This window comes from Sus scrofa, chromosome 13 (assembly GCF_000003025.6).
Source record: "Sus scrofa isolate TJ Tabasco breed Duroc chromosome 13, Sscrofa11.1, whole genome shotgun sequence".
NCBI classification, from domain to species: Eukaryota; Metazoa; Chordata; class Mammalia; order Artiodactyla; family Suidae; genus Sus; species Sus scrofa.
Window position 1 is genome coordinate 95,656,936 of NC_010455.5, and position 16,949 is coordinate 95,673,884.

Below are 16,949 nucleotides of genomic sequence, written 5' to 3' on the forward strand. Positions count from 1 at the left end.
CAGCTGTGTAGAGAGTTAATGATCCAGTACTGTCTCTGTGGCAGCTCAGAATTGATCCCTGGCCCAGGAACTTCCATGTGCCACGGCTGCAGCCAAAAAAGAAAAAAATAATAATGTTGTTTAATTTGAAAATGTTGGGAGTTCCCATTGTGGCTCAGCAGGTTAAAAACCCAATATGATGTTGATGAGGATTCAGGTTTGATTGCTGGCCTCGTTCAGTGGGTTGAGGATCTGGCATTGCTAGCTGCAGCACAGGTCACAGATGTGGCTCAGATCCCATGTTGCTATGGCTGTGTCATAGGCTAGCAGCTGCAGCTCTGATTCGACCCCTAGCCTGGGAACTTCCATATGGTAAATCTAGTTTGCTATGTTGTTTTTTTTCCCCTTTTGGCCACCCCATGCATATGGGGTTCCAGGGCCAATGATCCCCTTGCACCACAGTGGGAATTTCTACTTTGCTATCTTTTAACCAGGAGTCAGTTAGCAGCAGTTAACTTCTCATTCTGTATTATTGATTCTAATAGGAGTCAACTATTTGGACCAGATGATACTTCTGACTTTGGTCACTATCACAAACCATCAAGAAAAACTTTTGTAGACACTGTGGGTGGATCATTGCTGGTGTTGTGAAAGAAGCTTATACTGTCAAGATGATGTTAGCACCACGTATGTGTGTATGTCAAATCCTCAGAAATCAAAAACTCAAACTGGTTTTAAAAATAAAGAAACAGGAGTTCCCGTCGTGGCGCAGTGGTTAACGAATCCGACTAGGAACCATGAGGTTGCGGGTTCGATCCCTGCCCTTGCTCAGTGGGTGAATGATCCAGCGTTGCCGTGAGCTGTGGTGTAGGTTGCAGACACGGCTCGGATCCCGCGTTGCTGTGGCTCTGGCGTAGGCCGGTGGCTACAGCTCCGATTCAACCCCTGGCCTGGGAACCTCCATATGCTGCAGGAGCGGCCCAAGAAATAGCAACAATAACAACAACAACAACAACAACAAAAGACAAAAGACAAAAAAAAATAAAGAAACATGGGAGTTCTTATCATGGCTAAGCAGTTAACAAACCCAACTAGGATCCATGAGGATGTGGGTTCCATCCCTGGCCTCACTCAGTGGGTTAAGGGTCTGGTGTTGCCTGTTGCCATGAGCTCTGTGGTGAAAGTCAAAGACATGGCTCAGATCCCGCATTGCTGTGGCTGTGGTGTAGTCCAGCAGCTACAGGTCTGGTTTGACCCCTAGCCTAGGAACTTCCACATGCTTCAGGTGCAGCTGTAAAGAAAGCCAAAAAAAAAAAAAAAAGAAGAAGAAGAAAGAGAGAGAGAAAGAAAAGAAATTTACTGTTTTACTTAATGAGAAATGGGGAGGCTAGAGAGTTCAACCTCTCAGGGACTCAAATACATCAGAATGCATCCCTATTTTTTCTATCCTCTGTGATTCCATCCTTAGCACATTTATGATTTTTGTCCTCAGGATTATCTAACAGGTAGAAATAAGCCACTCTTTAGCACCAGAAATGGTCTAAGTGACCTTCTCTTGTAGCTCTGCTCTGAATTCACAAGAAGTTAGAAAGCAGTTGAAAGAATGGCCTCAGACATGACGCATAGAGAACTCCTTTACTACAAGTAATCAGTTAATAAAACTAGAAAAATAAACATTCTCTTTAAACAAAAGTTAAATATGACTGCTCCAAAGTACTAAAATAACACAGTGACAATAGTTATTGTCAATAGTTATGAAGACAAACTCTCTTCATGTATTATAACTACATGTGTACATGTGTATTATCATTACATGTGTTGAAGGATAACCTGATAACTTTTTTTTTACTGATAACTTTTTAGTGTTTTGTTTTTGCTAAAAGCACATTACATTCATCACCATTTGTTTAAGTTATTCTGATGTTACATTTATAAGAATCATCTCTTAAATATTTAAATATCATTAGAATGCAAGTTTGATCATCCAGGGAAATTTCCATTTCATCTCAATGAAAATTATTCATTATATTTACATATTTCATTCTTTTTGGAGTAGGTCACCTCCGGACTCTTTGAGATATTTCACCCTTTTCTCCGAAAGTGTACGCGACTCATAAGTTCTCTGAACTTCAGTAACAAGGAGTAGTTATTCACATTCTCTTTCCATGCTTCATAAGTCCTTCTAAATTTGTCATAATAACTTTCTTTTTTCAAGTTGAAATCTGATCCAACTTTTTTTAAATAATTGTCTTTTTTCCATATTTCTCTCCAGGAGCCTTTGAATCTTTCCAAATAACTTTCTTTTTCAGATTCTTCCTTCCATATTCCTTCTCCTTTTTTTAAGGCTGTTAATTCAGCTTTCAGTAAGTTTCTGTGAATTCTCCAATAGATTTTAGAATCATGATTTAGCCCTTTAACAAGAACAGTTTTGCCAAGGCCTCTTCTCAAAATTTCTTCATTCAGACTCACACTAAAATATCTACCCTTGAATAAAAAATAACACAAACCAATTATTAAATTAAATTACTAGTTACACCCATAACATCTTATTTACTTTCAAATCAGTCATCTGCAACTTGAGTCTTCCAGAGAAAAGCCAAAAATATAATTGCAAAGGAGTCTTAAGAGCTTAAAACAGCTAATGCTAAATCTAAGAATTTCATTACCAGAAGAGACCATTGCTTAAAGACAACTGACTCTTTTATAACACAGAGTTTCCCACAGGCTCACTGATCTTCTAACCCCAAAATGTGTAGAAGCAATGAAATATGAAATGGGTTTTGTTGTTATTTGGAGGCGGAATGGAGCGTGCCAGACAGGCAAAATAACAGGAGGCCACAGTAAAAGAAACTAAAGAAAACTAACAAAACTAAAAAAGGAAATGAGTGCAAAATGAACAGAATCATCACTGAACTGTTAAATTAGGTTCAGAATTCCTGTGTTTAGGAAAGGCACTGGCATGTAAATACATTTTTAGAAGATGTCCCATAAAATAATTAACATAAAAATAGTTCTGACCCTTTAATCTTCATCCTTCAAGAAATTTCATTTATGGAACACCTCATTGCCTAATGAAACCAGATAAATGGGATTTGTTTTTCTCCTAATTTACAGTGTAAAGGAGATCATGCTTAGCTACTTTTATAGTCCTTGTGGGATTTTAACCAAACAAGATTAATTTTAACAAAGTAGTTATAATTTCACAGCTTCATTGAACAAGTAATTCACTGTTATATTTTTTTTTTAACAGCTGCACCTGTGGCATATGGAAGTTCCCGGGCTAGAGGTCAAATCAGAGCTGCAGCTGCAGGCCTGTGCCACAGCCATGGCAACACCGGATCCAAGCCACATCTGCAAACTACACCACAGCCTGTGGCAACAATGGATCCTTAACCCACTGAGTGAGGCCAAGGAACAAACCCATATCCTCACAGAGATAACACTGGGTCTTTATTTAACCTGCTGAGACACAGTGGGAACTACCACAGCTAAATATTTTAAATGTGAAAACTCCAGGTTAAAGGTAGGAAACATTTTCTAAAACTATCCAAAGGAATAAAGTAAACTTTTCTCCTTTAAATGTGGTAACTTTTGGGACATGGTGATATGCAACTAATAAATACACTTTTAGAAGATTTACCAGGAGTTCCCGTCGTGGCGCAGTGGTTAACGAATCCGACTAGGAACCATGAGGTTGCGGGTTCGGTCCCTGCCCTTGCTCAGTGGGTTAACAATCCGGCGTTGCTGTGAGCTGTGGTGTAGGTTGCAGACGCGGCTCGGATCCCGCGTTGCTGTGGCTCTGGCGTAGGCCGGTGGCTGCAGCTCCAATTCGACCCCTAGCCTGGGAACTTCCATATGCGGCCCAAGAAATAGCAAAAAGCCAAAAAAAAAAAAAAAGATTTATCATATTTGTCTCGATCTTTTAAATTTTATGATCTGAACTAAGATCAGGAATAATTAAAACTCAACCTCACACAACAGTAAACTTCAACAAGAGAAATAAATTACCACAATATGCATAAAGCATAGTTTTGTCACCTTCCAGGAAACAATATAAGATAAAGAAAGATAAGCTGAAGTGTGGGCTCAGAAGCCAGGAAGAGCCGGGTTTGAATACCGGTTCTTCCACTTGGTTACCTTGAATCCCACCTGCAAATGGGAATAAAATGACTCACGGGGGGATTCTGAGGATAAATAAGATATATTCCTCAACTTAGAGGAGAAGCTAGGAGTTCCCGCCAAGGCACAGTGGGTTAAGAATCTGACTACAGGAGTTCCTGGCATGGCTCAGCGGTAACGAATCTGTCTAGTATCCCTGAGGACTTGGGTTCAATCCCTGGCCTCAGTCAGTGGGTTAAGGATCTAGCATTATTGTGAGCTGTGGTGGAAGTCACAGACATGGCTCGGAACTGGCGTTGCTGTGGCTGTGGTGTAGGCCAGCAGCTATGGCTCTGATTTGACCCCTAGCCTGGGAACTTCCACATGCTATGGGTGAAGCCCTAAAAAAATAAACAAACAAAAAAGAATCCTACTATAGCAGCTCAGCGTGCTGCAGAGGTGTGGGTTTGAGCCCCAGTCCAGCTCAGTGGGTAAAGAATCCAGTGTTGCCACAACTGTGGTGTAGGTCATGGCTGTGGCTTGGATTTGGTCCCTGGACGGGGAACTTCCATATGCCACAAGTATAGCCATAAAATTAAAATAATATTTAAAAAAAGAGAGCGTGAGAAGCTAGAATCTTGTAAGTCCTTTGGGATATTTTATACAATTCTGGATTATCAACTTAGGTATAAGATGCTTCAACCAATCAGTATTGGATAGTTCTTAATTTGAAAGAAGTAAATAAGACCTGGACATCCAAAAATGGATGATTTCATTAGGCTTCCTGTTAATAATTTTAAAAGCTTTTAATAATTGAAATGGTTGCAATTCTAATCACTTTTTATTGTTGTTGTTGTTTTTGCTTTTTAGGGTGACACTTTTGGCATATGGAGGTTCCCAGGCTATGGGTCCAATTGGAACTATAGCTGCCGGCCTGCACCACAGCCACAGCAACACCAGATCCGAGCCACGTCTGTGACCTATGCCATAGCAATGCTAGATCCTTAACCCACTGAGCGAGGCCAAGGATCAAACCTGCAACGTCATGGTTCCTAGTCGGATCCATTTCTGCTATGCCACAATGGGAACTCCTACAATAAATTTCCTAGTAAAACTTCCACATGAACCATCTGGTTCTCTGAACATAATCCCTATGACAAAAGTAATCAGTCCCATTATATATTCAATGTTCTAATGACATGTTTATGTATAAATAAGAATAAAATATGCTAGTTATTTCTTAATACTACTTACCTTATTTACTAAAAGATAGCAAAAGAGGGCTGAATTCTCCTTCCCAAGAAGCTGGAACCATAGTACTTGGGAAGGTTTTAGCTCTTTTTGTAACCATACCTTCCCCATTTCAGTGAGTTCCACTCCAGCCAGCTTAACCAGCAAAACACCACAAGGCTCTTCTAAAAACATTAGGTAGAAAAGAGTTTAGCTTTAATACCATGTTGCAAAAGCAAATTCCAAAGTCATCTGGCCTCCAAAAAACAACTGGATATATTATATTATGTTTATTTATAAATGCCCATGACTCTCTTGATGTAGATCCATGTATTTCTATAATCAAGTTTTCTTTAAAAACAATACGGGTATGTAACAGATGGAATAATTTCAAAAACTTATTTCAGTAAGCTCCAGAACAGGATGTGGAGTTTAACCAGTTTACCTTTAAAAAAAAAAAAAAATCTGGAATTCCCATTGTAGTGCAGTGGAAACAAATCCAGCTAGGAACCATGGGGTTGCAGGGTCAATCCCTGGCCTCGCTCAATGGGTTAAGGATCCGGCGTTGCCCTGAGCTGTGGTGTAGGTTTTAGACTCGGCTCAGATCCTGCATTGCTGTGGCTGTGGTATGGGCCAGCAGCTACAACTCCGATTGGTCCCTAGCCTGGGAACCTCCATATGCTGTGGGTGTGGCCCTAAAAAGACAAAAAAACCCAAAAACAATCTGCCAAATTTATTTCTATGTACATACACACATAATGCTATATGGAGGGCAATAATACAGGCTCCTACTAACAAAACTGTGTAAACTGCTTTTTTACACAATGTACTGAGGCTATTTTCCCATTTCAATAAATACTGATCGGGTTAAGGATCTGGCATTGCCATGAGCTGTGGAGCAAGTGGCAGATATGGCTCAGATCTGATGTGGCAGTGGCTGGTGTAGGCCTTCAGCTGCAGCTCTAATTTGACTCCTAGTCCAGGAACTTCCATATGCCACAGGTGCAGCCCTAAAAAGAAAATAAGTAAATAGATAAGTGAATACTGATTAATATCAACATTTTTAATACATTTTGCAAAACTGACTTCCAGACAAAATTTTATCAATTTATATTCCAAGTAACAGCGTTAAGGTTTATTTGGGCAAACCCTTAATACGATTTTAACTAATTAAACTTTTGTAACAGGATTTTACTTTATTGTTTATTTTATTATTTTGGCCCAGGGCATGTGGAAGTTCCCAGGCCAGGGATCAAAACTGTGCCACAGCAGCAACCTGTGTCACTGAAGTGACAATGCTGGACTCTTAACCCACTGTGCCACAAGAGAACGCTGACCAGATTTTAGAAAAAATTTACTACTTCCCAAAAAGGGACAATGACTGGCAAAAAAAAATCTTAGCGTCTTTTTTTAAGAGAAATTATATCTTTAACATATATTAAACTCTTATACAATTAGTAGAAAATGTAAAGTTAAGTCCATCTAATTGCTAGGGAAAAAGAAATACTTGAGCTCAGGAAGATACCCTAGAAACTTGCCATAATATTATTTGAGGACAAAAAAAATTTTCTTTAGGAAACCTGTCCTAGAGTTTCAGTAGAGAAGTATCAAAAGGTATAATAAATAGGAGGATTATGTCCTTAGAAAAATCTGTGATAAAATAGATACACAAATGAGATTAAGGCCAAACATATAATAAAGATTAGATTAATGCAAATCATTGGTACATGAATTAGGGGAAGCCTGAAGATTTTGGGGTCTCATTTCAATCCTTTAAAGCTGCCACCAGAGTTCCTGTCATGGTGCAGTGGAAATGAATCCAACTAGAAACCATGAGGTTGTGGGTTCGATCCCTGGCCTCCCTCAGTGGGTTAAGGATCCAGCATTGCCATGAGATGTGGTGTGTAGATCGCAGATGCGGCTCGGATCCCAAGTTATTGCGACTGTGGCAGGTACAGTTCCAATTTGACCTCTAGCCTGGGAAACTCCATGTCACGAGTGTGGCCCTAAAAAGAAAAAAAAAAAAGCTGCCATCAACATCAACTGCTTTCCAACAAAACATCCTCTGGTCTTTAAGACCAAAATTTTGAGGACCAAAAACATGACTCTAATTCAACACTATCAACTATCAAGTATTAATGTCCTAATTCTTCACAAAAGATCATTGGATTCCTTTAAAATTAGCAAATCCCTTATTGAACATTTACAATATGATGTAGCAAATAAAAGTTTAAGAATAAATCGTCCAGGAACTAATCTACTGAATAAGGTTAAGTTATATCTATCATACATTTTCACCCAAAGAGTTGAGGGTTTGGGTTGGTTTGTTGTTTTGTTTTGTTTTGTTTTAGGGCCACACTTGCAGCATATGGAAATTCCCAGGCTAGGGATCCAATGAGAGCAGAAGCTGCCAGCCTATGCCACAACCACAGCAACTGGAGGTCCAAGCCACATCTGTGGCCTACACCACAGCTCACCACAACGCTCGATCCTTAACCCACTGAGTGGGACCAGGGATTGAAACTGTATCCTCATGGATGCTAGCTGAGTTGGTTACCACTGAGCCATGACAGGCACTCCCAGTTTTTTGTTCTTTTTTTTTAAAAGGAGATGTTATTTTAAAGTTTACGTTTTCTGGGAATCTGCAGACGTAAAGATGAAGACGTAAGATGAATACTGGAGCAAACCACTATGCAGGGGTTTGTTATATTTCTATTCCATCCTCAGGGTAGGAAACATCATTACTAAATATTCTTAAGGTTATTAGAAAGATAGTACATGATACAAAAATAACTGCTTTTTATCCCAGATTTATAAAATGTTATAGGTGGATTCATGACAATGGATAATTTCAGGAGAGAGGAGTACCATATATGTCAAAAAAGTTATTTTTTGCCATCTAGGACAGGAGAAGCTTTGAATCATTTTCTCACTAGACTGCAGATTTTGTAACTACCACAGGCTCATATCCATTTTGTTTGCCACTATAGGCTAAGATTGTAGCAAAAGAGCAGGCAGTGGAGGTATTGAAGAAGGGAGGTACTCTAAGAGTTTCACTTAATAAAATGTTTCAGCTCTCTGTATGTTTGCCTCCTCATCATATACACCAAAGATAAGGTCATAGAAGGAAGGGATATCACAGAATAGTCATGAGGAAGAAGCCTTGGAACTATTATAATTCTCTTGTTTGATGGTGGTAGAAATCACAGACCAGAACGAGAAAGAAAACAGAAGCTCTTCACACCAATACACGTTCTACTACCCCACACAGCCTCTACTCTGATGTAGTTTTCTGAGCCATACCTTTTTGGTTAGAATGGCCTCAATTTGCGGGGCCTGAATCTTAGCCCTCCTTATTACAAAATCAGAAGTCCATCTCTATTCTATAGGCCAGGTAGTAAAAATAGTGAAAGAAACATGAGGAGCTTTCATTCAATACCTTTTTTTTTTTTAAATAGCTGTAACCTCAGCATATGGAAGGTTCCAAGCTAGGGGTCAACAGCTGCTGCTGCCTGCCTACGCCATAGCCACGGCAATTCGGGATTCTTAACCCACTGAGCAAAGCCGGGGATCGAACCCACATTCTCATAGACACTATGTGGAGTTCTTAACCTGCTGAGCCACAACAGGAACTCTATAGCTATTTTTTTTTTCCACTGTACTATGCATTTTTTAAATTTATTTTTTAAATGATTTTTATTTTTTCCATTATAGCTGGTTTATAGTGTTCTGTCAATTTTCTACTATACAGCAAGGTGACCCAGTCACACATACATATATACATTCTTTTTCTCATATTATCCTCCATCATGTTCCATCACAGGTGACTAGATATAGTTCCCAGTGCTATACAGCATCAATAGCTACTTTAAATGAACAGAATTTTGCTCTAGGATCTTATATCATTCAAAATGGGTCTTCGGTAGCAACTTTCTAGTTAGTTCTACAACCATTTCACAGGTAAACAGGTTTAACTAATGTAAATGCAAAATAGTCACTTTCACATGAACAATTTAGGTCAGTTACCAAAAAAAGTATTAATACTATCATTACATTTATACTGGTTAACAACTGTTGGGACATATAACACATACCTGTTTCTTTAACTTTTGCATCTCTATACATAAAGTTATGGACTGGGGAGCAGAAAATCTGTTTTCTGCCCTCGATTCTGTCAATTGTTGGGTAGAGAGCTGCATACATGGCCTTTCAGCTCTAAAATTTTGATTGCATGTACAAAGTTGATAAACACATTATTATTTGCTATGAAACCCATTAATAATAATATGCATACATGACAGGTAGAGTGCTATGGCATTGCACAACTTCCAGGGGAGATTCCCACTGAATACCATCACTGGGGTTGTGTGATTAAGCCTGGACAATCACAAGCAAAGACCTTACTGCCTAAGCACTAAGGAGTCATCAGTATTTCAGAGAGAAGAGATTTAAATTATTACATTATGGAGTTCTCTTGTGACACAGTGGGTTAAGGATCTGGTGGTGTCACTACAGCCACTTAGGTTGCTGTTGTGGAGTGTGTTGCATGCCTGCCCGGGAATGTCCATATGGCTCGCGCATAGCTTTTTTTTTTTTTTTTTTTTTTGTCTTTTTGCTATTTCTTTGGGCCGCTCCCACGGCACATGGAGGTTCCCAGGCTAGGGGTCGAATCAGAGCTGTAGCCACCAGCCTATGCCAGAACCACAGCAACGCAGGATCTGAGCCGCGTCTGCAACCTACACCACAGCTCAGGGCAATGCCGGATTGTTAACCCACTGAGCAAGGGCAGGGATCGAACCCGCAACCTCATGGTTCCTAGTCGGATTCGTTAACCACTGCGCCACGACAGGAACTCCAAAAAAAAAAAAAAAAAATTTACTACAGCATTATTACAACTGAGAAGGTAGAAGCCTCAGGTAATCCTTCTTTAGGGAACAAGAGTCATTCAAATTGTGTTAAATTCTGTTTGAGTTCTTAAAGAATTGATTGTATTAAGTATGTTTGGTGGTGGGGAGGATCAATCTTATTTCTTTACAGCCATATTGCATTGAACAAAATGATATTCATTCATCTGAGGATAAATAAATAAGAAGTAATTTCTTCAAAACATTAAAATAATATTAAGAAGATCTTTAAATAAAACACAGTTAATTCATTTGATAATTTTTTTCAAGTTTCTGTTGGCTAACAATTATTTTTCTAGCGACTGTGAATAATGAGATAGATAGGAAAAGGTCCCTGCCCACCGGGGTATCACAGTTTAGCAGGAGGATATAAACCTCAATACATAATTACAGAATATGTGTTTTAGTACTGTAATTGCAGCATGTATAATTCGCTTGAGGCACTAGAAGGAAGTGCCTGTTCTCCTTAACTCCCAACTAGCCTAAGTTTTGCTTGGGAGTTAAGGAGAACTTCACAGAAGAGCTGACTTTTGAGCTAGATGCTGAAGAATCCATAGGAGCCAAGGCAGTCTGGGCAAACTGGGCCCAGGGCATGAGAACACATGGAAGCAGTAGGAAGGTCTGTGCAGCTGGGTCTCTGCCTAAAGCCAGGAGACATGGGAATTGCAGCAGGAAAGATGTGGCCTCTCCCCAGCTCTCCAACCTCCTTTGGTGCCTCTTGTCCCCTTCTTCCCTCTGCCCCAGCCATACATGCCTTCACGTGGTTTACCAAAAGGGCCACGCATGTTCTTCCTAGCCAGCCCCTCTCATTCTTCAAGTCTCCGATTAAAGAGCAACTCCTCAGTGAGGTCTTTTCTGACCACCATATGTGTAGGTTCCCCACTCAGACAATCTCCAACAATTCTCATGCTACACCTGGCTCCTTTTCTTCACAGCTCTCAGAACAATTTTCCATTTGTTTGTTACCCACCTTCCGCTTGGACTGTAAGCTCCAAGGGGTAGAGTGGTTTTGTTTGTTTCATTCAGCACATATAGCTAGAATAGGGCCTGTTAGAACATAACAGGTACTCAATATTTGCAGAATGAATGTTTGAATCCCTGAATGAACTACTAAGTGGTTGAATGAAAAAAGGAGTGGGAGTTACCACTGTGGCTTATCGGGTTACTAACCCAACTAGTATCCATGAGGACACAGGTTCAATCCCTGGCCTCACTCAGTGGGTTAAGGATCTGGCATTGCCATGAGCTTCGGTGTAGGTCACAAATGCTGCTTGGATCCCGTGTTGCTGTGGCTGTGGTGTAGGGCGGCAGGTGCAGCTCTGATTCGACCCCTAGCCTGGGAACTTCCATATGCCACAGGTACGGCCCTAAAAAAAAAGAGAAAGGGAGAAAGAAAAAAGGAGGGAAGGGGAGTTCCCATCGTAGCTCAGTGGAAACAAATCTGACTAGCATCCATGAGGACGCAGGTTCAATCCCTGGCCTCACTCAGTGGGTTAAGGATCTGGCATTGCCATGAGCTATAGTATAGTTGCAGATGCAGCTCGTGCTGTGGCTGTGGCATAGCTGCAGCTCTGATTCTACCCCCTAACCTGGGAACCTCCATATGCTGTAGGTGTGGCTCTAAAAAACCAAAAATCAAACAAACAAAAACAAAACAAAAAAACAAAAGGAGGGAAGAAAAGAAATCTAGAGCCAAATTAAACAGTTCCTTATATGTAAGCCAAGAGTTTGGACTTTCTCTCACAGACAATGGGGAGTTATTAAAAATTAAAATCACATATGTTTGCTTTTTATAAATAAATTCTAATAAAGTAACACTAAAATAGTTACTTAGCTATTATTTAATACTTAGTTATTATTTTTGCACCTTACTTACTTCTCCATGAAGATATAACAGGTAAAGTAATGGGAATGTGTTCAATTTCTAAACCATTCTCAGTTATTCGGCGTAGTCGTCCTCGTAGTTTAACATTCCTTCTTATAAACTCTACTGGAATATCTGAAGAACTTGTAAATTTTGATGTCTATTGATTTACAAGGAGAAAAATATAATATTTTAGTACAATTTTCATTTTAAAATTAAGTATGTCAAATTCTCTAAACATTTCAAAGACATAAATAACCATTGAAAATTTTTAATTTGGTTAATTTTATATTAATATTTTGATAAGATTTAACAGAAAGTATTTATAGGAACAATATAAAAACCAGGAGTTCCCTTTGTGTCTCAGTGGAAATGGATCTGACTAGTATCCATGAGGACACAGGTTCGATCCCTGGCCTCGCTCAGTGGGTTAAGGATCTGGCATTGCCAATGAGCTATGGTATAGATCGCAGACATGGCTTGGATCTGGTGTTGCTATAGCTGTGGCGAAGGCCAGAGGCTACAGCTCCGATTCGACCCCTAGCTTAAGAACCTCCATATGCCACAGGTGGGCCCTAAAAAGACAAAAAGAAAAAGAAAAAGAAAGCAAAAACTATAAAATCTAAGAAAAAGGCACCAAAACTTAAGTCTAAAATGAATAACCTTACAACACTCTCTCTCCATATATGTAGGTGTGTGTATACATGTATGTGTATATACATATATCACTGAATCACAAAAACACTATTTCAAAAATATAGATGCATCCCTATGTTCATTGCAGCATCACTTACAATAGCCAAGATACGGAAGCAACCTAAGTGCCTATCAATAGATGAATGGATAAAGAAGACATGGTGTGTGTGTGTGTGTGTGTGTGTGTGTGTGTATGATGGAATATTACTTAGCTATTAAAAGAATGGAATCTTGCCATTTGCAACAATATGGATAGACCTAGAAAGTATTATGCTAAGTGAAATAAGTTAGATAAATACTAAATAATTTCACTTAAATGTAGAATCTAAAAAACAAAACAAATCAATAAACATAACAAAACAGAAACATAGCCATAGATACAGAGAACAAACAGGTAGTTGCGGGAGGGGGGGGAGGAGGAGAGAAACAGGTGAGGGAATTAAGAGGTACAAAATTTCAGTTATAAGATAAATGAGTTACAGGTATGAAATGTAGGGTGCGGGGAATATAGACTATAATTATGTAACATCCTTGTATGACCACAGATGATAACTAGACTTGTGATTATTTTGAAATGTATAGAAATATGAATCATTATGTTGTGTAACAAGAAGTAACAGCATTGTAGGTCAATTTTACTTCAAAAACAAACTCACAGAAAAAGGATTCAGATTTTGTGGTTATTAGAGGCGGGGGGGGGGGTGGGAGGGGAGAACTTGGAAGAACTTTCAGTTCTAAGATAAATAAGGACTAGGGATGTAATGTACAACATGATTAATATAATTAGCACTGCTGATATTACATATGTAAGTTTTCAAGAGAGTAAATCCTAAGAATTCTCATCACAAAGAAAAAAACCTTTTTTTCCATGTATTTAATTCTGTATCAATATGAGATAATGGATGTTCACATTTCATGATGTGAGTCAAATCATTATGCTGTGCACCTTAAACTTAGACAGTGCTGTATGTCAATTACATCTCAGTTTAAAAAAATGATTTAAGGCACTTAAAAAAAAGAAGAAAGAGATAAAAGTTCTGAAACTGGAGTCTGCATGAAAAGGCCACAGTTGGAAAAGATGTAGTATGGTGGAGTGATGTGGTGTAGTCAGTGACAATACAAAACAATATAGAAATAATCTGTGTAGGAAATAAATATAAGCAGAAGCAATATATCCATCCCAGTTTATAACATGATACTGAAATTACATCCTATGACAACAATCAGGTATATTTTTTTAAAATCTTGAATTTTTGTATGGATTTCCACGATACATGTTATTAAAATATTACTGAAAAGGCAAAAAAATTCACACTAAATGAAAGCATAAGTTATTCAGTTCTAAGGGACATAATTCAACTGCAATTTAAATCAAAAACCACTACTGAAAACATTTTTGAGATATTTTACAACATTTGTAATGCAAATGTAGTGATTATACCATTCCAGCAAACTAAATCCTTCTCAGATTCCTTTTTCAGCAGGAAGAAATGTGCTTATGGAAATACAGCCTGTGCGATTACTTTCCATAAAATCCTCTGAATGTGTTGCTTTTAAACCAAGATCTTAAACTATGTTCATTGTTCTAAAATACTATTTAAACACTTCTAACATGAATAACAAAATCATACACTACTTGAAATAAAAACCATCTGAGGTGAGAAAAATTAACTGTCTATGGCTTATCATAATGTCTTCATTTTTTAACTTACCAGTCGAACACTTCTTAGAAGTAACATTACTCCAGCTATGGCCATAACAGTGCTGATGTTCTTCAGAAAGAGATTTAATGATTAATTCTCACTATTCATTATTCAAATATACTTAAATTATTCAGAAAAAAAAAAATCTTCCCTATAACCAACCGCCCAAATAAGGCATATCTTTCAACTAAAACCCCATTTCTTCCCAAAAAAACTGCCCACCCACCCATTAATCTTCCCCTTTTTCTCCCAATCTAGCATGCACAGGGATTACATACATAATATTGTACTGTTCCCTATTGACGGTATTGTTTTAACCATGGGTTCGCTGAATACATGAATCATTCTAATACTTCTTGTACAAGGGCCACAGGAACTCCCATAACCCTGAGCCTGCAGGGGGAGTTTTAAGGATTTGGTAGAAATTTTTATCACCAAAACCTTCAAGCACCTTGGGAAATTACGTTGGTAAACAGGAAAAAGTTAGCAATGTTTTTATTTTTATTTTTTGGCCATGCCCACGGCATATGGAACTTTCCGGCTAGCGATTGAATCCCAGCCACAGCAGCAACCAGAGCTGCTGCAGTGCCAATGCTGGGTCACTAAATAAATAAATTCATTAATGATACAAATATTTACCTAGTACTTACTAAGTGGTAGGTACTAATCTAAGGACTGAGCTGCACTGGGGAATCAAAATAGACATGGTCCTGGCTTCTGCTGCTTGGCTGCAAGGTATTTGCAAAGCTGACGGTCCTACTCAATTTACCAGCAGAATTCAACAAAGTTAATCATTCTTGGGAGTTCCTGTCATGGCTCAGTGGTTAACGAATCCGACTAGGAACCATGAGGTTGCCGGTTAGATCTCTGGCCTCACTCAGTGGGTTAAGGATCCAGGCATTGAAGTGAGCTGTGGTGTAGGTTGCAGAGGAGGCTCGATCTCAAGTTGCTGTGGCTGTGTCCTAGGCCAGCGGCTACAGCTCCGATTAGACTCCTAGCCTGGGAACCTCCACATGCCGCGGGTGTGGCCCTAGAAAAGACAAACAAACAAACGTTAATCATTCTATCTGAAAACATTCTCTTTACTTGGCTTCTAGGATGCCTGGTATTCCTGATTTTCTTCCTCCTCCCAGTCTGTTCCTCCCTGGTCTTTGCTGACCTCCTCCTTTTCACTCCCCAAACTCTAAATGTTAGGCCCCAAGGGCTCAGTTTTAGGGCTTCTTCAGGAGACTTTCTGACTTGCTCCGAGACATTATCCAAACTTTAAATACTACTTAAGGTTTATGCAGCTCATTCCCAAAGTTATATGTCCAGTTCTAATCTCCCTTCAACACAGGACTCCTATATCCAGTTGCCTGGGACATCTACAGCTACGTTTAGAAGTCTAATGAGGAGTTCCCATCCTGGCGCAGTGGTTAACGAATCCGACTGGGAACCATGAGGTTGTGGGTTCGGCCCCTGCCCTTGCTCAGTGGGTTAACGATCTGGTGTTGCCGTGAGCTGTGGTGTAGGTTGCAGACCCGGCTCGGGTCCGAGTTGCTGTGGCTGTGGTGTAGGCTGGCAGCTTTAGCTCCGATTGGACCCCTAGCCTGGGAACCTCCATATGCGGCCCAAGAAATAGCAAAAAGACAAAAAAAAAAAAAAAAAAAGTCTAATGAATGACCACCTTCAAGTTCACACATCTCCTTTCGGAAGTCTAAATGGCATCTTCAAGTTCACATGTGCAAAAAACCCTCCAGATTTTCCCAACAAATCATTTATCCGAACTCCTCTATATCAGCAATTTCTACCATCATCCACGAACCAGACAGATCCCTTGATTCCTCTCATTTCTTACAATGAAAGAAACCACCACCGGGACCTGGCCGCCTAAGATGTCCCTCTCCCCTTGTTCGATCTCCAGTGGCCTCTCAGTTCACTTTTTAAAGACAATGCTTCTCTCTCCCCAGGCCTACAGGAGGAGCCAGGCGCCCTCCTCTGGTCTCCACCTGGCCTTCCCCAACTGCGCCAATGGCCCCGTTGGGGCCCAGCGGTGGGCAGCGGCTCGCTCTCTGCGGTGTCCCAGAGCCCAGCATAGCCCTGACAGTGATCAGCCAAGCAAGCCCGGCCCAGCAGCGCACACCACGGCCCAGCACCCGCCACCCGGACCAGGCGGCTCTCCGCCCCTCCCCCGCCTGGCGGGTCCGCTACTGCGGCCTCCCAGGCTCGCGCCCCGCTGCCTGCGCCCACAACTGCCCGGCCCGCGAGGCTGCGGTACCCGGACGAGGCGCAGGTGGTCGTCGGCCCACTGGGAGATCCGCGCCACCACGTTGGGCGCCACTCCGTCCCGGTCCGGTGGCTGTGCGGCCGGGTCCGCGGACCGCCCCGCCATGTTCCTGCCTTCGTGGGCGCCCTCGCCACCTCCCAGGCCGGGCAGCAGGGGGCGCCACTCTCCACGGGCGGACAGCGGGATCCGCGCTCCACCCGCTCCAGGGG

At 40.5% G+C, this 16,949-nt stretch overlaps 1 protein-coding gene across 1 annotated transcript; it reads right to left on the bottom strand.

Moving 5' to 3' along the window:
• On the bottom strand, positions 1,596-16,947 carry C13H3orf33 (chromosome 13 C3orf33 homolog). Its single transcript, XM_003358621.4, has 5 exons — positions 16,732-16,947; positions 14,484-14,543; positions 12,088-12,235; positions 5,332-5,492; positions 1,596-2,463 (listed from the first exon to the last, which is right to left on the bottom strand). Exons 1-5 carry the CDS (start codon positions 16,843-16,845, stop codon positions 2,062-2,064), a joined length of 885 nt encoding a protein of 294 aa, XP_003358669.2. The 5' UTR covers positions 16,846-16,947; the 3' UTR covers positions 1,596-2,061.